Here is a 24151-nt window from a genome sequence, read left to right as displayed (position 1 = left end):
TGGCCCTCTGTCCCTGCAGGCCCCACCAGGGCACCTTCATTGCACCATGATGAAGGCACATTTGGGACAACTCCTCCCACCGGTGCAGAGCTCCACATCTCCTGCTCCTGCTTCAGACCTCCCGTGCCTATAAACGCTCCTCGGTTTTCTCTCCGACGTCACCTGCCCCTCCAGGTCTGGTCTTTTCCTCTCTACAAGCTGGCCCAGCGGTGCGAGAGGGAGTGCTTCCGATGGCTGCCATGGTGCCTCACTCAATGTCCACCCTGCTGGTGTTGGGGGTGGGCGGCTCACCCTGCAAAGACCCGGGCCCCGCGCACCGTGTTCAATTCTTTCAAATGAACTGCTGGTCAGGCAGCCCACAGGAACGTTTTGTTTTCCTTCTCTAGTAATTCCAATGTATGTAAAATGGAAATATTTTTTTACTTTGTAAGTTAATTTTAAACTTCATTTTCTGTGATAATATCAAAAAGGGTGCTGTCTTTTAGGGAATATCACAAGATTGAAAGGGTTCTGAGCAGCCCCCTTCTGGAATGCTGTACATAGACTGTCACGCTGTCTTAGGGTTTTATCTGTATATTTTGGGGCTTTTAGCTAGCTGAAACTGAGCATTTATTAGTTGCCAGATGCAATTCCTATATTTTAATTTACTTGAACTGAGCAGAAAGTAGAACACTTTTTATATTTGAAGAAATTTATTTTTTCATCTTTATTTCCTACAGATGCCTTTTTTCTTTTCTTGGGGCTCAAATCTAAAGGTCTTTTAAAATGTAGTTGAACATTTGAACTTTGAATTTATCTGCAGGTAATTACTTTGGTAATTTGATGCATTATTTTTTGTTTTGCTAAAAGCCCAATTTAATTTTCTCACATGAGAAAACGGGTATTTTGTTACATGGGCTCTCTTGATACCTTTTTTAAAGATTTCATGTTGTTCACAGAATTAATCCCAGCTTGACTTCCCTTTACATGGGGTTGCTCCAACTCCACGTTTTTACAACTGAAAGCAGGATGCAGCTGGAAACGTGTGTCTGCGTGGTTTCCAGGTTTGGCCCCTGAAATTTGTTTGCAGTTTTAGACTGATGCTCTCTGGGGTTTTGGGAAGGGGAGCCAGGGAGGGCAAGGGGATGTTCATCTGTTTGGGGATTTGCTGTGTCATAGTATTGTAGAATGGCTTGGGTTGGAAGGGACCTCACAGATCCACTAGTTCCAGCCCACTCCCACCAGACCAGGTTGCCCGAAGCCCCATCCCACCTGGCCTTGAGCTCTTCAAGGGCTGGGGCATCCACAACATCGATTTCATCTTTGTTTTGAGCAGTCTGTGCTGTGGTAAACATTGCAAGAAACTAGACAGGGAGGGTTGTTATTTCCAGCAGCACAAGGTATTTCTCTGATTTGGGAATGTGTATTTGGAACTTTGAGCTGAATTATCTTTGACAAAATGTTTGAAACCTTTCTTAAAAGCTCTCCAAGCTTTGTTCTTGTTCAGGGTCGGACACTTCTACTTGATGGCAAGTCTCTTTATTGCCTCCTAAGAAAGTGTTGGGCTTTTTTTTCTAATAGCTATGTACAGAACGACTCGGCTTGCTCGAAGAAGGCAATAAACTTAGGGTTAGACTTTTCCGAGGCTGCAGCTTAGCTCCTGTTGTCCACACGGGGGAGCGCAGAAACCTTCCCAGAGCAGTGAGAAAGCAAGGGCTGAACTCAGCAGCTCAAGGAAGGGCCCGGTGCTGTGTAGCTGCACGGCACCAGAGTTCACGTTGTGTTCTTGAGCCTGGTAGTTTTTCCTAAAATCCCTTTATTTTTTACATGGTAGTATATGCAGAAATACTGCCTTTCTTTGGTAATTATTTTCAGGTAATTTTGCTTAGATTGTTTATGTATCTAGACACACCGTAGAAGAACGTGCAGAAGCAGAACACGCAGCCCCTGGGCATCACTTACGTCCCCCGCAATGGCAGGTGTCTCCAGGAGAGCAGCGGGTCTGCAGAGGTTGGTAAAAACTAAAGCAGCACAATCGCAGTTGTACAATCAAGCAGCAGTGCAGCCTACTTAGTTATGTTCTAAGATCCGATATTTTTGTCTTAAACTGGATTTGTTTTAATGCTAGAAGAGCACTGTGATGAGGAAATGGGATTGAGTGCATCGTCACTCCTCCCTTTGGTTTCTGATTGTGGATTACGAGAGGTGTTAGATATGCACAGCTTTGTTAAATATGCATATTTTTTAAATTAATGGATAATCACACAATATATTTTAGCACTTATTTTTCACAATGGTGAAATACTATTTTTCATGTCAGTGTACACTTTTTTTTTATTATTATTTTTCTGTGATGTTTACATAAAAGTCTTACACACACACACCCCCAGCTACATTAGCATTTTATACACTTGTTTCTCCAGATACACTAGCCTAAAGCCAGCCACTAAGTTCTTTTCTTAATTTACCAGTTCGGTAGAAGTGCTGCTCTAACTTAGCATGTTAAAACATGAGAAGTATCTCAGGAAACAAAACAATGTTGTTTTTTTTTTTTGCATTTGCCTTATTTTTATTTTTTATTTTTTTGGTTTGTGTTTGTTAGATTTGAGCTTTACTGAATCATGTAAAGTTTCTCTGAAATCTGTTATGACCACTACAACTAGATGATGCTGGATGGGTTTCTAAATCCATTCATAGAGGTTGGTGTAGACCATGGAGAACAAGTTTAACTGTGACCTTGCCTTGGTTGTTGTTGAAGTTGGCAAAGCCAACTCAAACCTCACCGTACTTTAGGAAAATGCAGTTTTCAAATATTAATTGCTAACGAACATTACAGATTCTAGACCAAAATAAGTTGTAGCTAAAAAGAATGTAGTCTACATGTATTTTATTAGCAGTTTTATCTCCAAGTCTGCTGTTCTTAAATGCTTTTAATTATTTACTGATGTTTCAATGTAAATACATTCTGTCTCCAGTTGATACATTTGAAGGAAGTTCAATGACATACCTTATTTTATTGTTTTCTTTCATTTCTGAATGATATGCAGTTGTCACTGAATTCATCACAGTACATGCATACTGCTTGCTTCTTTCCTTCATTATATTTTTGGTTTGCAACACTTAAGGTTCAATTCAAAGGATATGTATTGAGTGGATAGAAAGTGTGCTCTTTGCACTGCTCATGTGGCCATTTACATCTGTGAAACAGGCTTCCAGATGAAAATGGCAACATTTCCTATGTTTTCTGTACATGAATAGTGGTTCTGTCAGAAGTGACAACCTTTTCTTTTTTACGTTTCAAATCAAAAGGAAGGATAAAAGAGGATGCAAAGGAAGGCAACCATTGCAGTGAGCCCGGTGGGGCACAGAGCTGCTGAGCACACCGTGGGCAGGCTCATGCTTTATGACAGGTTGGTGAAACTTAAGGTTGCACAGGCTGGAGGGAAAAAAAAAGTGGAAAATCTTGGTCTCAATAGGTAAATAAATCTGAGGGAAGTTAATATAATCTATGAATCAGATGCAGAAAACAGTCCAGTCTAAAAATGAGGCAATCGCTCTCATTCCAAAAGTGGTTAACTTCAGGTGAGTTAACTGTTTTCGTTCTTCTCTTACTAACTCTCCAGGAGAAAAAAAAAAGAGAACTCCCAGGTCAGTGGCATTATAAAGGATGCTAGGTGATAATTTGACCACTGGCGTGATTTTTTTTTCTTCAAATTTGGTAGTGGCTTCAGCAGGCTTGCTACATGTGTTGTCTATAGGTGCCACAGTTTGAGTAGTCCTTTTGAAAGGAGTGAGGGGAGGGGAATAAAACTGAGGTTATAACAAATGAGATGAGAGTAACACACCCTACAAAATATAGGCCCTTTCTTCTTTACCTGTGACCCAGGTGCAGAGACGGTGCTGTGGCTGCATTTTAAGTACAAAGGAGGCAGAAACTGCAAGGCCAAATAATAATACTGGGAACAGTGGCATCCACCCCTCATCTTACTGGTCCATCCTATGAGCAGGTCAAGCAAACACATCTCACACAGTTAATTCAGTAATTTCAAAACATTTGCAAAAGTGCAACATGTGTTTATACGCGGAGTGTCGCTGCTGTGTTCTGCCAGGAGGAACCAACAGGACTCAGTTTCTCCTTTACTCTGTCTTCCAGGTAGTCTTCAAACCACCTGCTGACACTCCCTTTTCAAAGGAAAAGCAAATTTGGAGATAAGGTTTTGGCTCTGTGTAGACTCAGCTCACATGAGGGTATTCATGGAAGCAAATCCTGGTGTAATCTCGCCAGCCTTGCTTTCTTCCTTCTTTCAGGTGCCTCAAATTGTGCTCTAGAGCTGTCACTCATCCTTTAGCTTGGCCTTGTAAAATAGTCACAAAAGTTTTTTGGTACCTGTTCGTACCAGGTTGCTTGAGTCCAGTGATGGCTGTGACAGAAAACTTTAAGTAGATATACATATATAAATATATACACTATATTAACAATATAAATATGTCATATATATGTTTTTTATATATATTTGTATATAAAAACATAGTGCAGTATTTGGCAGCAGTATTGTTAATACTTGTTAATAACCTAGTACGGAAAGCACGTCTGTCAAAACTTTAAGGTATCAGGTCGGGTTGCAAAGAACTGGTTATCAGTTTGCAGACGGTTGTTGAATGTTTTTCTCTGGGCTCCTGCCTACGCTTGGGTCATATAACTGGGCAGCTGTGCCATCTATGATCACAGCACCATTACACCCTGAGGGTGATGAGTGGCGGCAAAGATCCCCAGGGGTGGAAGGGATTTCCAGGAGGTTGTCATTTGGACATTTCATCATGTTTTGTGTTGTTGAACCAGAAAGGCAGGAGAAAAATCCTTACTCAGGACCTCACCCAGAGAGTCCAGGAACAGCTGTTAGAATTGGCAATGCTGTCAGTGGCCTGGGAAACCTCCCACCCTCTTTGCTTTGTGCCATCTACCTGTTTTTATTTAAACTAGCACCATTTTTTTTCTATATCACCATAGTTAATATGCCTTAAACTTCATGATTATGCTTTTATTTTCCAAATCTTTATTTACTTGAATGTGCTGTTGCTAACATTCAATTCCTGATTATTATTTTTTTTTGATATATGTTCTACCATTATTTAGATAAAATCTGTCCCAATCTCAAGCTGTCCACTTACATAGCATCTGCATTGAATTGACCCTCAGTGTTGCATTTGTTTGATTGTAATAATTCTGGTTTGTTTTTTACATATCAATGTTTTCTCTCCATTGTGGAATTTTTTGCATTTTCAGACTATATTTTTTAAAGCACTTCACATTTATATTTAAATGTTGGGGTTTTTCTTCTTTTGATTATGTTTATGCATTATGTATGGAAAATAATATTTTCATTCTGTATGATTTATCAGTTCAATTCTTTCATTATCAGTGGTTTTGTTTTTGTTTTTGTTTTTTTCTTTTTAAGTTTTACACACATTATAATCAAAATAAAAGTTTGCTGGTGAAACAATTTGTCATTAACACTAGTGTTTTATTTGTTACGCTACGTACTTTTTAGGACAGTCATCTACATCGGTAAAAACTGACCTAATCTGAAAGTTTGTGGAACACTGCTATGGATGAGCAAGGCAAACACCTCATATGCAATTGTCTGGATTTGTTTCTTAAGACTGAATTTCTTTGCACATATCTATTCTGATGAATTCCTGTAGTATTGAAGTAGAAGATGTCAGTTTTGGGTAGACCTGTGCGATGTCAAGAGTTGGACTTGATGATCCTTAAGGGTCCCTTCCAACTCAGGATATTCTATGATTCTATGAGTTATGAGAAAGCTTGGCCAAACAGGAGGTGCAGGAAAACCATCCTGTCTCAGTCTTGCCCAGAGTCTCTAGGAATGATGTCATGTTTCTTTATTTCTACTTTCTTCCCCCAGATCTCACCCAGTGCTGCTTCTGTGGAACTAAACAGACAGCAGTGTTGAAGCTACGACTTGCAGTATTGCATCATTTAAAACACTGGGCTGTGCAAGGGTCATACAGAGGTTAATAAGATTAATCCCATTTAACGTGTTCTTAAACAGATGTGCAAATTAGCAGCTTTTTCTTTTTCTCCTACATGAGCTTATTTAGGCATTTTCTGTCACCAGCTGAGGTGCCAGGGAAGCAGCTCCTAAATGCAGCTACCGCATCAGGTTTGTTTCGGGGGTAGGTTTATGGGGTTTGGTTTTGCAATTTCCTTCAGAGTATATATTATAATATAACAATAAAAAAATATTTTCTCCTAAGTGTTCTCTTATACATGTATGTTAGAGGCAAAATACATAGTTCAGTTGCTTGTGTTATTTCTGTATATTCTCCCATTTTGAACAGAAACAGACAACGAAGGTCTAGAAAAAAAATAATGTTTAAAGCAAATGTGCCAAGGTTTGTATTTTAAAATGCAGGTGACTAATAGCAAAATGAAAGAAAACATCATGTGATAGTTTCATTGTTTTCTTTGAGAAAGAACAGGCTTCAGAGAAGGTACAGTCAAAAACACAAATAGTTTAATTTACACAGAGAGAAACAAAATATCCACATTGCACATTTTTCTCTAAATTGAGTTTATCTAAAAAAGGCAACTTGGGATGTCTAATGGTGGCCTTCCAGCTGTTCTGTTTATTGATATTGAACACAAACACACATATAAAAGCATACAGGGGGTTAAGACATCATTTATTTGTTTGTGTTTTGTACAACCACAGATGTTACTTTAAAATACGTAATCTCAGCTATGAAACTGGTATGTTTCTGGGACTTAACATTCCCTTGAAAATGGCTGCCAGCCTTTTATGTGAATTTGACACAGGAGTTGAGCTGGAATAGGCTTCATCCAAAATTAGGAACGCAACACAAATTGGAATGGAAAACAAAGAGGTTATTCCACAGGGCTTAGTCATGAGCCCCCGGTGACTGTAGGCATGGCAGGGGGCAGGTTTCCACACTGCATTTCCACAGCTGAAGAGCTGAGGGAGGCTTAGCACAGCACATGCACCATGTACGTACATCGAAATAACCAAGTATGAAATGATGGAGCCTGCTCAGGGGGCTCTAGATTGTGTTTTACGTGCACAAAAAATATAGCTACAACTGAAGTAAATAAACGAATCCGTTTTTATTTGTTGCCTGAAGACATGTCATTTCACTGTACATCATACAAAGAAATTAAGGATGGGAGAAGAAGTATTCATGGAAACTCTTTATTTATAAAAAAACACTATTAATAGACAAGTGCTTTTATTTTCCCCAGGGGAGAAGAACCAAAAGGCCTTGCCCATGTGTTTTTGTAAGCACCATTGCTCCAACTTGTGTTGCTAAGTACACCTTTAATGGACACCCGCTGTGTTAAAATGCCTTACTGAAACCTCGGCTGCAAGGTTTCTTTGTGTCTGTTTCTCCTCCATTCTGTTTCTCAGCTGTCTGTGCAGGAAGTAAGTTGATGCTAGCACTTGGTGGCACGTGCGCTGCCCACTCATGGCCCTTTCACGTTCTTACCAGCTCTCTGCCCAGCCTGCACCCGGCAAGACGATGGCTCGCAGTACCCTGGAGGGCCAGGAGGGCCAGGAGGACCGGGCACTCCAGGCTGACCGGCCACCCCAGGGGGACCTCGTACGCCGTCATGGCCTTCCCTGCCGTAGCTGGCTTTGCCTGGCTCACCTGGAAAAGAGGAATCAAGTCTCAAGCTAGCAGCATGGGATGCGCTCAGCGTATATCTCACATTACTGAACGGCCTTTTGTTAAAAGCTGTATGAAGATGGATAAATTCCATTTTTACTGCTCTCAGTGGATTCCCCAGAGAGGTGACCACAGAGAGAGACAGTTACTCACCAGCAGAGAACCAGGCTGCCTTTACACATCTATAGCAATGAAATCTCAGTCCCAAGCCTCTCCAGTTATACCTGCCACCCTATAAACCTGCACCATAGAGCTGATTGGAGCCACACAGGCAATTCTGCTGGTGAGGCTTGTGGAGCTGCAGATGCTACTCGCTCTTTCAGAGTTATGTTACTGCTCTGGAAAGAGATGTATCAAGAATTTATTTTTACTTTCCACTCAGATATGTTGGGGAATAGATGCGTAGAGTGGAACTGCTGAGCACTGAAGTATCTTTTTAAATCTTCAATGAAGGGATAAAATACAGTGATTTTAGTAAGCCTTTTCCAATGATAAATTTCTGAAGAGAAGAGCTCTGAGCCTCCCAGACATCCTGGGTATCAGTATATATGCAACTGAAATTGTTTTCCTTTTTACAAAGGGAACAAATGTTGGTAGCTACTATGTATATACGTGAACATGCTGCAGACATTGATGGAAATGTTCATTTTCATCACTGGCCACTAGAGGCCAGTTGTGCTGCATTTATCAGCAAGTATCTATCCTCGAGCCCTATTACACAACACTGTAATTAATTACTGCAAAAATGAAGAATTATATTTTGAATGTCTTAAGTTATGAATGGAGATTTTGAAGATTGCTCGGACTGCCAGTAAGATAGTCTGGGTTTGTGGCTTGCCTCTTATGTTTTTGATTTATTTTTTTTTCTAATGCTTTGTACATATTTTTCTTAATCTTGGGTGGGGTGGTAGCACTTTAGTAAAAGAGCTTTTAATTTGGATTTGTGACTTTATCACTACCTACAACAAAAAAGTTAGGAAGTACTGTTGTTTGGAAGCTTATTGCTTAATAATGGACACCTTTAACGTATTCAAGGTAGCCTGAGGTATCCATTCTGAATTTTATTGCACGTCTTTCCCTTTTCTGCTTTGTCCTCAGCCTTTTATATTTACCTGGAAGACCTCTTGGTCCAGGGAAGCCTTTCACTCCTCTGCCTGGAAATCCTCTCTCTCCTCTTTCTCCTGGTTCACCTAAAGCAAATTCATGAAACATTGGTTACAGCCTGCCTGGAGTATTACCTTCAGTAAGTTACCTCTAAGAAGTGAAAAGCTCATAAGCAGAGAATTCAGGTGGCTGTATATATTCCTAGAGTTTTTGAAAGATGTCATGACATATGTTCTTGTAAAAGATTGCAGATTTGGGCGCCATTTCCACCCTCCCTATGTTTGAGTTATACTTAATAGACACGCTGGAGGGGAAAAAATAGGGACAGGACAGTGAGTACCACGTGAAATACACCACAGCCTAAATAAGAGAAATAAACCAAAATCACAGAACCACAAAGGCTATTTTGGGTTTCAGCCTTGGGTTACTGACAGAGGGCTTTTGAAAGACCATGTGAATTCAGCTAGTAAGTAAAAATTCTCCAGTGCTAGTACTTGAGACAGCTATTGCACAGAAGAAAATAGAAGCTTACTTGCACAGGTTACAGCATACTGTCGACATCCAAGGCATATGGTCACAAAAATAAGACAAATTACTTTGTTCTCGTGTGCCGGCCGCTATTACACAGGCTTTTCTTTGGTGGGTGCATGGAGATCTTTTTCACGTTTCCTGCCACGTACCATGAAACATGCAGCTATTGAGAACCTCATAAATAATATAATCAAAGTCTTTTAGGGGTGTCTTTCACGAGGTGTCAACGTGGATGCCATTTAAAACAACTACTTTAGTTCTTAGTCTAATTATTTGACTGCACTGAAGCTCCTGAAGACCCCACCAATGTCACTCATCTTACCCTGGCACTTCCACGAAATGGCCTGGACAAGGGGGTACCAAATAGCCTCCACTACCTATACAGCAGGTGGCCACAGAAGCTGGGCAATATATTGGTGCCCACAAGGCTGAAGAAAGCACTGGGAGCCTCCCCCTGGTGCCACTCCTATGCTGAGACAGCCTCCAGGTGAGCATGGCAAAAACCTCACTTAGAGGAGAAAGTCAAGTCAGCCAAGCAGCCCAGCCCTCAGTGCAAGGTGATGATGTCTTCTCACGACAGTAGTTGGCAGGTGTTTGACATCCTAGGCAATACCTGGTTTGTGTCGTAAAGCACCATCATGATAGCACACGCACGTGCATGTGCACCACTTCTTTGGTATCTGCAAATTTGTTTCAAGGCTTACCATTAGGTAACCTGGAATTTGAATACCAATTATGGTATGAAACAGCATTTTGCTAATTTTGAGTTTGTTTTTTCATGTGCTGTGTAGATTATTATTTTTTTAATATTACCACAGTGCAGCCTGCTGTGTGCTGACTCAAGTTCATCACATCAGCCCACCTTTGTATCTCCATTTTAATTGCTTCTGTGAATACAGGTGACACCACATTAAATCAAACAGTAACAGAACTACAGCAACAATGTAGTTAGGGTTTGCTTTCTTTGTATTCTATTCCTTCTCTCAAAGTTTTTTTCCAATTTTACTTTCAAATAGAACTTGAGACAAAAGTAAACACTCTAATCTGGCAACAGACCGGCTTTGTGTTGAAATACAATTTTTTAAATAAAACCTTCCTTCAAGAAAACAAATTGAAACCACTGCTGAATACAAACAGTAATACATACATGGTGCACAAAAGACTTTGCAGAAAATTCCCCTGCATAATCCTTTGAAGGCATATAAACCCTCTCAGATGGGAACAAAAGAGATTAACTTAGATCAACATTTTTTTTTTGTGAAGCGTAAGGTAACTCAATTTTCTTACAGATTTGTCCTTTCCAAAGAATCAATAGATTGTGGCATAAGGTGCAATGATGTTAAATATAAGAATGGCTTGAGTATTATACCCAAATACGAGGCAGAGTTTTATCAGCCACTTGTAATGTAAGAAACTGGATGGATTTAGACTAGGGATTAGTGAATGAACCTGACTGTTTATGTTAGCTTTTGAGACTGTAATTCATGCAGAAGTGAGGTTCACAACTGGACTGCGTAGGGTAAAGAGAAAATCCCTGCTGGAACTTTTTAGCATGTGAAAAACACAAACCTCAGGAGTCCGTGAGACAGACTGTTAATATTAGGAAACTGATTCAGCTGCTTACTTCTAGCTCAAGGCAGATGTCTGTCCTTTCTCATAGTGTATTAGTGATATGATGACAAGAAACATCTCTAAACAAGTTTTGCTGAGGCCAGCCAATGTGCCCTTTAATCACTGGGGCAACTGAAGGAGCAGAGGCAGGAAACAGGTTAGATATCTAATGCAGGATCTGTTTGACATTCACACCTGTATATTGTTTATTAACAACCTGTAATCCAATGGGGAAAAAAAAAACATCACTCTCTGGGTTCAACTGACTGAAAAATAAGATGTTGAAATCCCTCGCTCAGAGGATTGACATGCTTATCATCTCTCTGTGCCTCAGACAACCTAATATCATAAACAACAACTGTAAATTCTATAGCTTGGCCAGAAGAGCTTTGATTTTGTTGTTGTTCAGCTGTTGATAGTAAATAAAAAGGAGATTTAAACGTAGGCTGCCTCTGGCATTGAGAATTGTTTGTTACGCAACATGGAAAACTCAGAAAGCCAAGTCTAATTTTAATGCAGTTAATATGTGAGAAAGACAAATTTCAATTATGTAATGTGACCCCAAGTACAAGGAGAGCATTTCCAGCCAACCCCTGAAAGCCAGCTACAGAATTTCTTACCTTTTGGACCTTTACGACCGATCTCACCAGGGGGACCTTTAAGGCCAGGCAAGCCGCGGGGGCCGAGCTGTCCTGGGAAGCCATTTTCCCCAGGAGGCCCTGGAGCACCGGGTGGCCCAGGTCGGCCTGGAAGACCTGGAGCGCCAAATTCTGGCCTCCTGAGGCTGGCGGCCAGCTGGGCGAGTTGTTCTGCAACGAACAGAAGGATAACGTTAAGCAGCACGCGGGGCTTGAATGGAGAGATTCACAAGTATTAAAGGTCACCAAAGAAGGTTGTCTATCTTCTGCTATGGAAACAGACAGATTACCATGCAGCACTTCCCTTATGTAAAATGCTATTTGCAAAATTTTTACATATAACATATTATCTTAGTTTCATCAGTGGCAAACTGTGTAGCTGGTCACTCTGAAGCCTACATCTTAAACATGTAATGTTTGCAGGCTGAAATGACTTAAATGTATACAGTTTACTTACGAGTGCCCTCACAATTTTCTTTTTCATTTAATTTTCATCCACCTTTAAGAAAACTTACTCATGTAATTGCTGCCTCTTAAAAGAGCAAATCTCTCTCTTTGTTACTACTTGTTAATACTTACGAAGATTCATCTTTGCAAAAAGGAATTAAAAAGACCACAGGCAGTGAGCCTGCAACTTAGTTGCAGGCCTTATTTTTCAGAGGGAAGACGCATCTCGGATTGGTGGTCATGAACTCAAGTTTGGTAAAGAATTGAACGTTTAATGTTGATCTTTTCTTAAGGTGAATCAACAGGAGCTTTGCTCTTCATTAGGCATAAGATCAACTTGTCATTCCTTGGAATGGTCTGACCCAGCTACATTCCTTTCTCCCCCTCCCCCTTTCAGTCTACTGCTGTAACAGCATGAGCAGAGCCGTCTCCTTCCTTAATGATCCTATTTGATTTCAAAGCCATCTTTCCATCACGCCTTGGAAATAACTTTCATTGGATATAGCCACACACAAGTCCACATGAGATTTGCTATAAAGTCTGCACAACTTGGCAAAAATAGCTATTTTTGTGTCCACAGTCCAGAAATGGTTAAGACGACAGGGAGAGCAGGATTTGAAATATAACACAACTGTGTCCGGCAGATAAATGAGGAAGACTGGGTACAGAAATCTGCAGACTAAGCCTCCTGAGGAGCTGGACTTCAATTATGATTGTTGTTATGGTGAAAAGGCACCAGGGACCCTATTGGATTTTATTTTTTTAACATGATCACGTTGACAATTACAGAGGCTCTCTAGAGGGATGCAATGAAAATAGTCTGGATTTTTCTCATACCCTTCTCTTCACTGCTAATTGTGATTGTTATGAATATAATCAAGAATTGTATCTAATTTCACTCCTTAACATTAGACTTTCAGGAAACCACTCTGAAAGACCTTTTACCCTACTTATAGGCATGTGAAAATCATCTCACCTTAAGACAGCTTTATCTGAAAGTTTTTTTAAAAATATCCCCATGGTATCAAGAATAGTGACTTGTACTGAGATTTTTTAGATTAAATCATGAGCAGCAATTTCATTATGGTAAACTCTTAGCATTACAAAGTCATAATATCCCAAAGGTCATCTTCAATAGCAAGTACTGAAATATTTCTTTTGTGCTTACAGGACAGCATAAATTATTAAACTCAGTATGCACCCGACTGTATTAGAAAAGCTCCAGCTTTCTGCATGCACCGAGAAGAACTGAGAAAATATAATTAAGGTTTTGAACATCTGCCTATTATTTTCATTTTCTGATAAGTTAGCTGTAGAAAGGTTCTCTGTGCACTCCCTCCATTCTTTTTTAACCTATTTTGCCGTAGTCTGTTTGCTGTAATCTAACAGTGTATAAGCACAAAAGGCAAAACAAGCTTTCAGTGACACTGTGTACTTTATATATATAAACACAGTAAGTGATTTGTATACAAAATTTGTGTATTTTATAAAAACACTCTGGTCTATGGCCTGGTTACTACATAAATAGTGTGGAATCAACAAGTAGTGCAATGAGCTGCACAGGGTATGTAAAAAAAGGACTTCAGTTTCTCGTATTGTGTCTACATTAGCATGTGGAAAGACTTTCTACAGCATGCCTTGCTAAGAGCATGCCATTTACTGTGCTTAAGGCAGGGAAAATCTTGCCTGATTCCCCAGCAGTTGAGTATCGTAACTTAAATGCACAAGAAACATCAAACACTTTTCAGCATCTTTACCTTGCATGACTCTCATGCAGACCTGCTTAATGTGCTGATCCGTCGGTTCTTTTCCCTAGGATTGAAAAATAGTAATTTAAAAACCAGTTGATACCACAGAGCATTTTATAAGGGTGCCTGATGCGGAAAATGCTGGCTGTTCAATAAAAGGTGTCCCAGCCCCTGCAATTACAACTGTGCCAGCTGAAGTCACTTTGACCGGCAAGATAGGTAGATCCTGTGTGTACGTGGTGCACCCGTGTATCAAACACACTACATGCATACCACAGGAGACTGGTGGGCACAAGAAAATGGAAGTAAACTGAAAGCTGAGGACCAAAGGACCCCATTGTCCAGCCCTAAGATTTCTCTGGTGTACAGATGGGTCTGTTGCAAGGTACGGTGTATTTCAAGTACTCTAACGTAGCACTTGGGTTTCCCATGCATATGTATCTCCTGATGCAAGAAAAGGAGTGGTGCAAGTGACAGCTAATTGTTCAAAGGGATATCAATTAGGGGAGGACAGTACTTACAGCTGGACCTTGGCTGCCAGGCAGCCCTGGGGCACCCTGTTCTCCCTGCAGGCCTCGCGGTCCAGGCGCACCTCGTGGTCCTTCCATGCCAGGCAGTCCCCGACTTCCCTCAGGCCCCCGGGAACCTGGGTCTCCAGGATTACCAACCTGGCAATGACAGAGGAATTTCAAAAAAACTGCCGTGCTGGCATTAGACTCATTCTGACACATCAAAATCAGGACAAGAGCTAATCACAAATTCAAAGTAACAGCCACGGGGCTGCAGAGCTGTTGTGCAGCACCTTTTCAGATAAGCTTCTGGGGTCAGTGGCTGTGTTGCTTATAAAAGTCTCCCCTTATTTCAAGGGGAAGAGTGGGAAAATAAGATATTCTGCCAAAAGAGACAGAATCATCATCCATAATAACACACAAAAGACACTGTTTTTTTGTCAAGGAACAGTCTCTCAGTTTGTACTTCTGCCCTCATGTATGTCACATACGACTTCTCTGGCCATTAAGTCCTCCTCAAGTTACAAAATTTCCAGCTCCCTGCTTGCTCCAAATGCCTTTCATACCCTCTGTCAGAGACCACAGTATGAGCTTGTATCACCCAGCCCCAGGCTGAGTTCAGGAGTGGACACTTTGGCTTTGTTTAGGTATCAGAGCCAGAGCTCTCAGCACACAGCTTCCAGGTCCGACGCTTGATTTTGCTGGCACTGGGGAGGGAACGTGCTCACAGAAGGTGATGTTGGCACAGTGCTAGAACAGAGGCATTGCCAGCTTACTGCACTCAGGGATGGGGTATAAAGAGCTATTTTACTGGTATAAGCATCCTGGCCCCTGGGAAATGGCAGGGCTACATCAATATTGCCACTGAAGTACATCCTAGTAAATAAAGCCATACCTTCTGTGCCAGGAAATTTTCTAAGGGATTAAATAGCATGCAGAGTGAGCCCTAAGCCTCCAAGTTACGTCCAATACAAGTTATTCCACTACCACTAATCAATAGTAATGAAGACAAAACCAAAAACAAGCACCAAAAAAAAAAAAAAGGACAAAAAAAAAATTCCCTACATATTTACAGCTTCTCAAAACTCAGCAAAATTACCCCACTGAAGCAGGTCCTCAAAAACATGGTCAACTCCTCCGCGTGATTATCAGTTAAATATCAGTTAAGTCCACAAGATGGAGCCATTTCAGTTCCATTTCCACTGCATTCCCGACAGCTAATTGCTGGCTCTGACATAAGACCCAGAGAACACACTCACAGAATAAAATAATCAGAGCAAAATTCCCCCTGTGAGCTACACAACAAGGAAGCCATCATTTCTTTCTTGCCCAGCCTGGCAAGTAATCAGGTTCCCTGATGGTTTATTCATCCCCCTACTCACTGGGATGACAAGCACTCCAGGGTCTCATCAGGTGAAGAGATTTTAAAAAATTGGTGCAAAGAGCTACAGATTTCTCCTCTGCTGCTTCTCTTCCTCATGTCCTTCCTGTAATATCTCATTTAGCAATAAATGCCTAGTTTGCATTTGCTTAGTCCCAAAGGCGCAGTGGCCCCTTAGAACACAAGCACAGCTCATTTTGTTACGTTCAATCTCAATTCCCTGGAGGCAGAGTTGTTGATATGTTACTAGTATGGCCCAAACTGTCAGCTCCTGCGATAATCCCACTCCTCAGTGATGCTGAAATAAAAGAATGCATTCGGCTCTCAAATTCTTTCTCATATGAGACATACAAGCTTCTACTCATCTTCCACCCCAAAGTTACCCTTTCTTTATTCAAAAAAAAAAAAAAACAAAAAAAAAAAACAAAACAAACAAACAAACAACAAAAAAAAACCACTAATCTGATCTGGGTTAGAAGTACTTTTACAGGCAGTATAGTCCTACTGCCACCTTTTCACAGTATGAAGATTACACACCGCATGCAGCCATTGCAGTGGGCCTCCTTCTGCACCCCTACTGCATAAAGAGTGCATTCATTTCCTTAAAAAATAATGATAATAAAAAGTGGCCAGAAAACTGCAGTTCAGTGCTGGTTAACATTCAGGATGTGAATTCCTTTCCAAAGCTAATTCATTTTAATACAAACTGTGTTCAGAATTTAGAAGGAAGAAATGCTGTTGGAGCTCATTTGATGTCACTATTATTTGTAAAGAACTCGTCTCACTATTTGTATTCTTATTCCTTAATCAGAAAACCATCTATCTGATCTACCAGTATTTCTGTAACAATGCAGTTTGTTATACTTACAGATCCCTTTGCACCTGGTAATCCCATATCACCCTAAACAAAAAACAAGACACATTATATTAGAAGAGAGTATCTATTGCCATCATCATTACAAATGCAGTAAACTTGACACATTTCTCCTGTATAAGAAAAAGTTCACGCTTATAGCATCCAAGGCACTTGCTGGTATGTGCAAAATTGCACTTCAATGAATTACAACTCATTTAAAAAAAAAAACAAAAACAAAAACAAAAAAAAAAAAAAACCACTTGAATTTCAGATTTTTCTGTAAGATTTCTTTCTGTAAGGCACAAACAAGAAAGCATTTTTCTTACAGCTGGCTTTGTACTGTTTATTTGTCAGATTCATGGCTATTTTACAGTGTTCTGTTAGCCCTAATAAAACATTAACAGAAACCAGTGGTCTACCCACCATGCTATAAGAAAACCAAACCCCTAGAAATTCCTTTTCCCAGAAACATAACCTCTGGCTTCCAGCAATCCCAAGATCCCCCCCTATGGCTTGACTGAGGATAGCAGTCACTATTCAGAAGTTTTTGGTTTTTCCTCTAAATTGTGGGGAAAAACAAACAAACAAACCAAAAAGCAGATTGGGTTCAAAATCTTGTAACTGCCTGTGAAACATTGACTCATCTTTGGTTTTATCATACTACCCTTGGACAGATTTTAGAAAATTATATTCTCCTATTTCTCCTAAATGGCGTTGATGAAATAAGTGGTTTCTAAAGGCCAGAAAGGCCACTATTAATGAATATTTCATAAATGAAGTAGAAGTAACAACTGTTACCAGCTTAAAAACAGGCTGACAGCACATTTAAAGAACTTCTGGTGTTGCTTCCTTGGAATCCTGTGTACTGGTAGTAAAGCTTTATCAGTGGACATTTAGCTCACCAGGGCTGTTACTTAGCTACAAAACCTTTTCAGAATTGTAGAGGGTAGGGAAAAAAAAAGCACTTCTTAACAGCATACCACCTGGCAGCATACTGATTTTAAGTAGGGAGCAGTTTACTTCCTTTTGAAAGATCAAGTTCTGGCTTTGCTGGATAGGGAGCCCCACTGTAGGAGCCCCACTGCACTCATGCTTTTCTCTTTCTGTACAAAAACAAATCCTCTTTACCCAAGGGCACATGCCACAGGCATTATCCATTAAATTCACATCATGCCACACTTCTGTGCTCTCCAGCAACATCTCAGTGTCAAGGCCTCCTCCGAGACCATTCTCCCTATACCAGAGAGTTGTTGCATCTTATTTCCAAAAGATACTATACAATACATTTCAATCAAGTCTGAGTTATTAAGGTTACTTATCTGTGCTCCTGCTTCACCTGAATTAAATTATCTCCTCATCCTCACTGCCTCAAACACCAACAATTTTTATATATGCACATATGTATATATGCATAAATAGGTGTGTGTGTATGCATATATATATATATATATACACACGCCTCAACATACTATGTTATACGCACAAAAGAACATGTATATTTCAAAATGCTTTCCAAAAGCTGGACTATATGACCAGGCTAATAGAACTGCTATGCTTTGCAGTATGTCCAGTTAGTACATAACTGAAATTGTATGTCAGTGATCAAACCACACTTTGAAGTCTTAATTAACAGCAACAAAATATTAGATCTGGTGAAGAAAGAGTAACGTCTTACTAAGTCACCCTTTTCTCCTCCATCTCCTTCTGGTCCAGGTGCACCCTATATTAAAAAACAAAAAAAAAAACAAAAAAAAAAAAAAACAAAAAACAAACAAAAAAAACATTGTGAGCCCTCAGATTTGGTCAATGTGATGCAGTGCAGCATTTGGTAGTGTAAATTTAAATTACCACGATCTATAACATCACTTACTTGTTCACCTTTAGGTCCTGGTTCACCCACTGAACCCTGAAAGATTAAAGATACAAAAAATCTTTTAGAATTTGAAACTGCAGAAATTTAAATAGTTTTCTTCCACTCTGTACAGTAGATGTAAATGAGTCATGGTCTGTTCAGAGCAACATTTGTTTCCCTTTACCATTTCTTAATTCCTTTTCTTGAATGCATACAGAACAGTCGATTTTGTGTCATATGCTATACCACGAGTAACACAATAGGAGCTTTCTAGTGTATTCATAAATCATATTAATTTAAGGGGAAAAATTAGATCAGTCCTCTTTGCTCAGCAGTAATATCTACTGTGAAAGATAACAGGATTTGAGGACTACAGCACTGTGGAAAACAGTGATGATTCCTTGGAAATAAATTCCTCATGCCACTTTGCTAGTATGAATTGAACCCCCTTAACTTTTTTTCCTACCTCACAAAAGTATACTAAATCATCTTCAGTCTTCCCAACTATCTAGCATTAATGCAGTAGACCTTTAAAGCTGTACATTTTTAAGAATGACAGCGAAAGCACTTTAATCTCCCTGGATAATTAAGGTGACAGGCTGAAGGGAAGTAATAATGTGGAATATATAACACACCGGCATGTGTCACGTGCTGCCTGTCAAGCAGGAGCAGATCTCTCCTTTATATGGCAGATGCTCTTGAAGTTGCTACAACTCTGCTCTGCAAATCACTTAGAAATTATAAGTAAAAATCTAATAAGTGTATCACTTTTTCTGGCCATATTAAGTATTCTGTATAGCTGTGAGCCATACCAGCCTTGGTATTGTGGGATAAGCACTGCCAGACATCCACAATTTCAGTCACAACCTTGTCTTGCTTTCTGTTTAATTCTCAGGGGTTTTAGCAGCATTGTCTCTAGAATTTTTATCACAGTGAAAGCTGAATTTACCTGTATCTTAAAACTGTTATTCTGTTCCCTCTCCCCCCCCCCCTTTTTTTATTATCTTTTATCTTAGAATCCTATAACAGTGTTTAAATGTACCTTTTTGGACAGGCAGGAACATAAGAAGAATAAATTTATGACCTGATTCATTTCAAGCATGTCATTTGTTTCTATTGTAGAAGTATTTCACTTGTAGAACAGTGCACCAATTAAGAAAATTCTAGTATTTGTATTTTGTTAGAAAAACAATCACATCATCCTTAAATGTTCTTTGCAGTCAGTGCACATTCAAACATACCCATTCTAAATTACTATAGCTGTACATAAAAAGGTTTTTTCTTTTTCTAAAACAGACAGAGATGCAGTATTTTCTCTCTAATTTCAGAGATCTATTTAATTCCTATAAGACACAGGCACAGAAACTGTGAATTCAGATTTGTTCTCATTATGATGAGGATGAAGAGCCAATACTAAATTATCCACTAAGCTAAGCAGTGGAAATCACAGACCTATTTAACATTCAAGCTTTGTCAAATAACACAAACTATTTTGTCTAAAGTATTTTCAAAATCATGCCTTCAGGTTTTCCAATTACTCAAACAAGAAGACTTTGATTTCCAATCTAACACAATGAGTTTTGTGTTGTTTTTCTCCACTTCCTTTTCTTCTGAGCAACAAAACTGCTGATAATGTTGGAATTGGACAACCTTTTGCTTTTGTGAAACTTGATCTGTAATATTTGTATCAGCAGGCATAAAAAAATCACAACGGAAACAATCCAAATCCATTTTCCATTGTCTTCCAAAATTTCAATGGAGACAACAGGGTAAGATGTTAATATATAAATATATATATTATTATTATTTTAACTTACTCTTTATCTATTTGTAAAAATCCCTTCGAAACCATGCCCAAGAACTGTATCAGATCATGCTCCAGTGCCAAGGTCTGGGTCTTGGCCTGAAGCTGTGTAATTTAGTATAATAGGCAGAGGCAGATGCGGTTGTGAGAAAACCAGTGTAGAGAAAGGACAGAGTGGCATGATGTGACTGCTCTTCAGGCTTCTGACTTGCTGTATGCATTAGCAGAGCTGCAGCCATGTTAAGCCTGACCCAGAAAAATCACTCCAGTCTCTGTGGGACTGAATTAAAAAATGAATCCAGGATATGAGTGGATTCAGTTGATACTTGTGTCAGAACAGGGAAGCTAAAAAGCAATCATAGGATGAAATCACTGCTGGGAGAGTTTTTTGGACTTTATATGCATTGGGCATGAAACCAACATGAGGATACAAACAAAAACTACCAACATCTGCCCATTAGGCAAACAGAAACCTCCTGACTAGCCAGAATCTGAATGGGGCTGTTCACACCATCTACATTCTGTTCTTATCTTGCAGGTCAAGCCACTTTATATGATAAATTGAGAGAAATAGGCATCTTTGGAGTGAGATTGTCAGCACTGCAACAGATACTAGCCATGTTCCTGTCATATTTGCTTCCTTAGGTGCCTTCGATCTCCCTCTGGAAGAGTAAGTTATGAATCGTTACCAATCTAAAAAGAAGAGACTGCTTTATGTCAATGCTTATATTTGACTAGAAACATGTCTCTGATCTCAGCATTAAAAAAAAAATCCACATGAAGAAATACTTCAAGGACAACAAAGGCTGTCTTGCAAACATGTTTTTGAGTACCTGAGCAGCTTTTAAAAGCTGCCAAATGCAACTGTGAGCCCTATTCAGCCACCATACGGTGTATAGGGTGCCAGGGGCAGGATTCGTCTGTTCAAAGAAAAGACATCTAGAGCAGCAATACACATGTCTAACAGTCGTATGCTTCCTCGATTGTGAATGGAAAGCAACAGACACTTCAAAAGTGCAATTCATTTCATACTGAAGGCAATGCTTGAAATAGGAAGGATGAAGCACAATGCAGAACTGACAATTCCTGTAACAAAGATGTCTGAAGTTTGGTGAGTGAATTCCACCCTCTCTAGCCTCCTGTGAGCAAAAGAAGATAAGGATTTTTTTAATTTTTTTTTTTAAATATGTATATGAAGCCTTCACTGACATCTATTCAGCAAAGCAGGATATCTTCTGCAGATACCTGAGGTCTCTATGGCCCAATTCTTCCCTCCTAACAAAATCCTAGGTGGGGTACTTCTATCCTGCAAGTGTGCATGTACACATAGGTTTCTCAATACCTACATAAAGCAGTGTATGTCCATAGCAGATCCTAAGATGTTTGTTAAAGACACTCTGCCTAGTGCAGAACTGGGTTATGTTCCACATAGTTCTGTAGTGACCAGAGAGCCTGACTTACAATTTCAGATCTGGTTGGGTCAATGATTTTCAATGTGATAAGTACCTAAATGATTCAAACTCAAAAAAAAAAAAAAAATGTATTAACAACAGTAACCTTATTTAAAAATCTGAAGTAATGTTGTGACTTTCCCTGTATATTTTATGAGCTACAAGTAGTTAATGGGCTCCAAATGGCAGCCAACAGATCTACATACAAAACAAGAAATCACAAGAAATCAATTCATGTAAAAACTGCAAGCAATGCTCATATTGCTGCATTTATTCTTGATGTCAAAGTGCAGACTGTAATTATGAGTGCATTTCTTACCCTGTCACCCTTACCACCAGGTAGGCCTGGAGGACCTGGCAGTCCAGGAAGTCCAATATCACCCTGGGGACCCTGTGAAAATAAGTTAAAGATGTAAACTTACCCAGTTGGTTTTAGAATGATCAGCTGCAGGTCATACCCTGACAAGCAGATAGGTAAGAATCTCATTTCTAGAGCAGTCCCAACTTGATGAAAGGTGATTATCTGATCAAAATAGAGCCGATCCAAAATATATCCCTTTAAACAGTGTCTTACAATAATTTTATTGCTGACAAGCACAAGAGAAATGGCTTACAGGGTTTTCCACTCTTCAGTCCCTCGACTACAGTCTGGTTCCCTTAAAATACTTCCTCAGATCTTGCAGCCTGTGATTTGTGCATTCCTCTGTAACAGCAGGCTCTTTCAGCCAAAACCTCCCCAGCTATGCTTCCGACTGTTGCTGTGTAAATACTGCTGGAGCAGTAGTAAAAGGTGGAATTCATAATCTGCTCCATTCATTAGTTTCACGTAGCTGTTAGCAGAAAGCCAGTCTTTCACTGCTCCTGTTCCCCATGCACGCACAGCCCACACAGGGGTGTGCAACCCAGCTTTGCACATCACAGAAGTGTTTCTTTTAGGCAGAAGAAAAAGTCACACAGTTCCTGAAACTTCAAAACAACTTTTACTAATATTAGTACGGTCACAGAGGGCTGAAAAAGAAATTCAACAATCTCTCTTTTCAACATTATTTTCAGTTCCCTACATAGATGAATGGCTAAGTGTAGTTCCAGATGATACCATAGCTCTTGAAAGTACACATAAGCACTGAATGTGGAAATAAACTGCTTACCAGTTTCCCTGGTAAACCTGGAGGGCCTGCAGGACCTGTCTCCCCTCTGCTGCCCTTATGGGAAATAGAAGAACACTGTTACTTCCTGAAACGTTTCTTGTGAACCGGGAATAAAGTATGATTATTTCCTTAATGTTTAGTGAATTACATTACTTAGCAGTTGGCTTTAATCAAGACTTCTGTTTATTACTGTAAAAATATCACAGGAGTTAGATACCAGAATGCCGAGAAATTTAAATATTTTTAGGTCACAATGACACACAATATTTAATTAGCATTAAATGACTCAACCATTTAATTCTGATGAGTGATTATTCACAATAAAGTCTCCTTCATGTCCTGCACCTGAAAGTTACCTGTTAGGAATACAGTTATTTCACTACAACAATCCCAATGGGCTAACCCTTAGATTTAGGCTTATGCTTAGTTTCATTAACCAGACTCCCACTTGACCCAATTAAGCATGACTTACAAGCTCATGACAAAAAAAAAAAAAAAAAAAAAAAAAAGAGCAATGAGCATACTTTTTTCCTGTTAGCCTTCAAGTGTCATCTTAAAATATTTAAAAGCCCATTATCCCACATTACAATGGACAAATTTGAAAAATGCATGCAGAAGTCATGCTTAACAAATTCATTTAGGTAAAAATACATGTCTATATATGTCAAGACTTTTGTCAGGAGGAGAGACATTTTAAAATCCCTATTCAACCTTGATAAGCATAAATATGCTCTTAACTGGATTTTGTCTTTTTAGCTTCACTTCAGGTATGTTAATGCATTCAGATCATCAGTCACATTAGTGTTATAACTTCGTCTCTTAATGCAGCCATTTGAAAACACATTCTGGGTAAACCTGACACTGAGTCAAAATTTCAAAGAGTTTAAGCAAATCTTGAAATAAAGTACCTATCTCAAAAAGATTTTGTCTTTTACAACCAAACTATTAAGAAAAGCTTAATAAGTTTTGTACTCTCACCTGTACAGATAAATTCAAACACTGACCCAACACAAGCCTGTTGTGCAAGACACTTTTCTTACTTCAGTTGTCTAAACACATGTGCTCTACTTGCTATAAAAGCACGATGCATCATTTAAGATCATAAAATATCAAGAATCAAAGTTATTAGGATGTTAAATATAAAACCCTGCTATATATAGCTTAGAAAATTTTGGATAAAAGCAGATCTAAGCATTCTAGTACTGTACACAATCAATAAGTTCAAATATAAGTATTTTCTTTGTAATAAGGAAAATATTGTGACATACTGAACAATAAAAAGAAAGAGCAGACTTAAATGCCTTTTACACCAGGTCATAAATGCAGTGATGAATTCTCATACAAGCCTGGAAAGACTGAGCCCTATAGTTCCAGAAATAGTTAGGTAT

At 39.4% G+C, this 24151-nt stretch overlaps 1 protein-coding gene across 2 annotated transcripts in view; it reads right to left on the bottom strand.

The window, feature by feature from the left end:
* Window positions 1–6535: 6535 nt before the first annotated feature.
* Window positions 6536–24151, bottom strand: part of COL9A1 (collagen type IX alpha 1 chain) — a 65623-nt gene continuing 48007 nt past the window's right edge. For both annotated transcript variants that reach the window (XM_084512388.1, XM_084512387.1), the window contains 10 exons: window positions 22764–22817; window positions 21935–22006; window positions 18379–18414; window positions 18184–18228; window positions 16521–16553; window positions 14284–14430; window positions 13772–13826; window positions 11550–11738; window positions 8796–8873; window positions 6536–7665 (listed from right to left, as the gene is read on the bottom strand). In XM_084512388.1, the coding sequence (XP_084368514.1) occupies window positions 7481–7665; window positions 8796–8873; window positions 11550–11738; window positions 13772–13826; window positions 14284–14430; window positions 16521–16553; window positions 18184–18228; window positions 18379–18414; window positions 21935–22006; window positions 22764–22817 (894 nt within the window). In that variant the 3' untranslated portion in view covers window positions 6536–7480. The remainder of the gene's footprint in view (window positions 7666–8795; window positions 8874–11549; window positions 11739–13771; window positions 13827–14283; window positions 14431–16520; window positions 16554–18183; window positions 18229–18378; window positions 18415–21934; window positions 22007–22763; window positions 22818–24151) is intronic.

Source organism: Aythya ferina (assembly GCF_964211825.1).
Source record: "Aythya ferina genome assembly, chromosome: 3".
NCBI classification, from domain to species: Eukaryota; Metazoa; Chordata; class Aves; order Anseriformes; family Anatidae; genus Aythya; species Aythya ferina.
The sequence above is the reverse complement of the archived record's forward strand: the minus strand, read 5'-3'. Positions and strand labels throughout refer to the sequence as shown.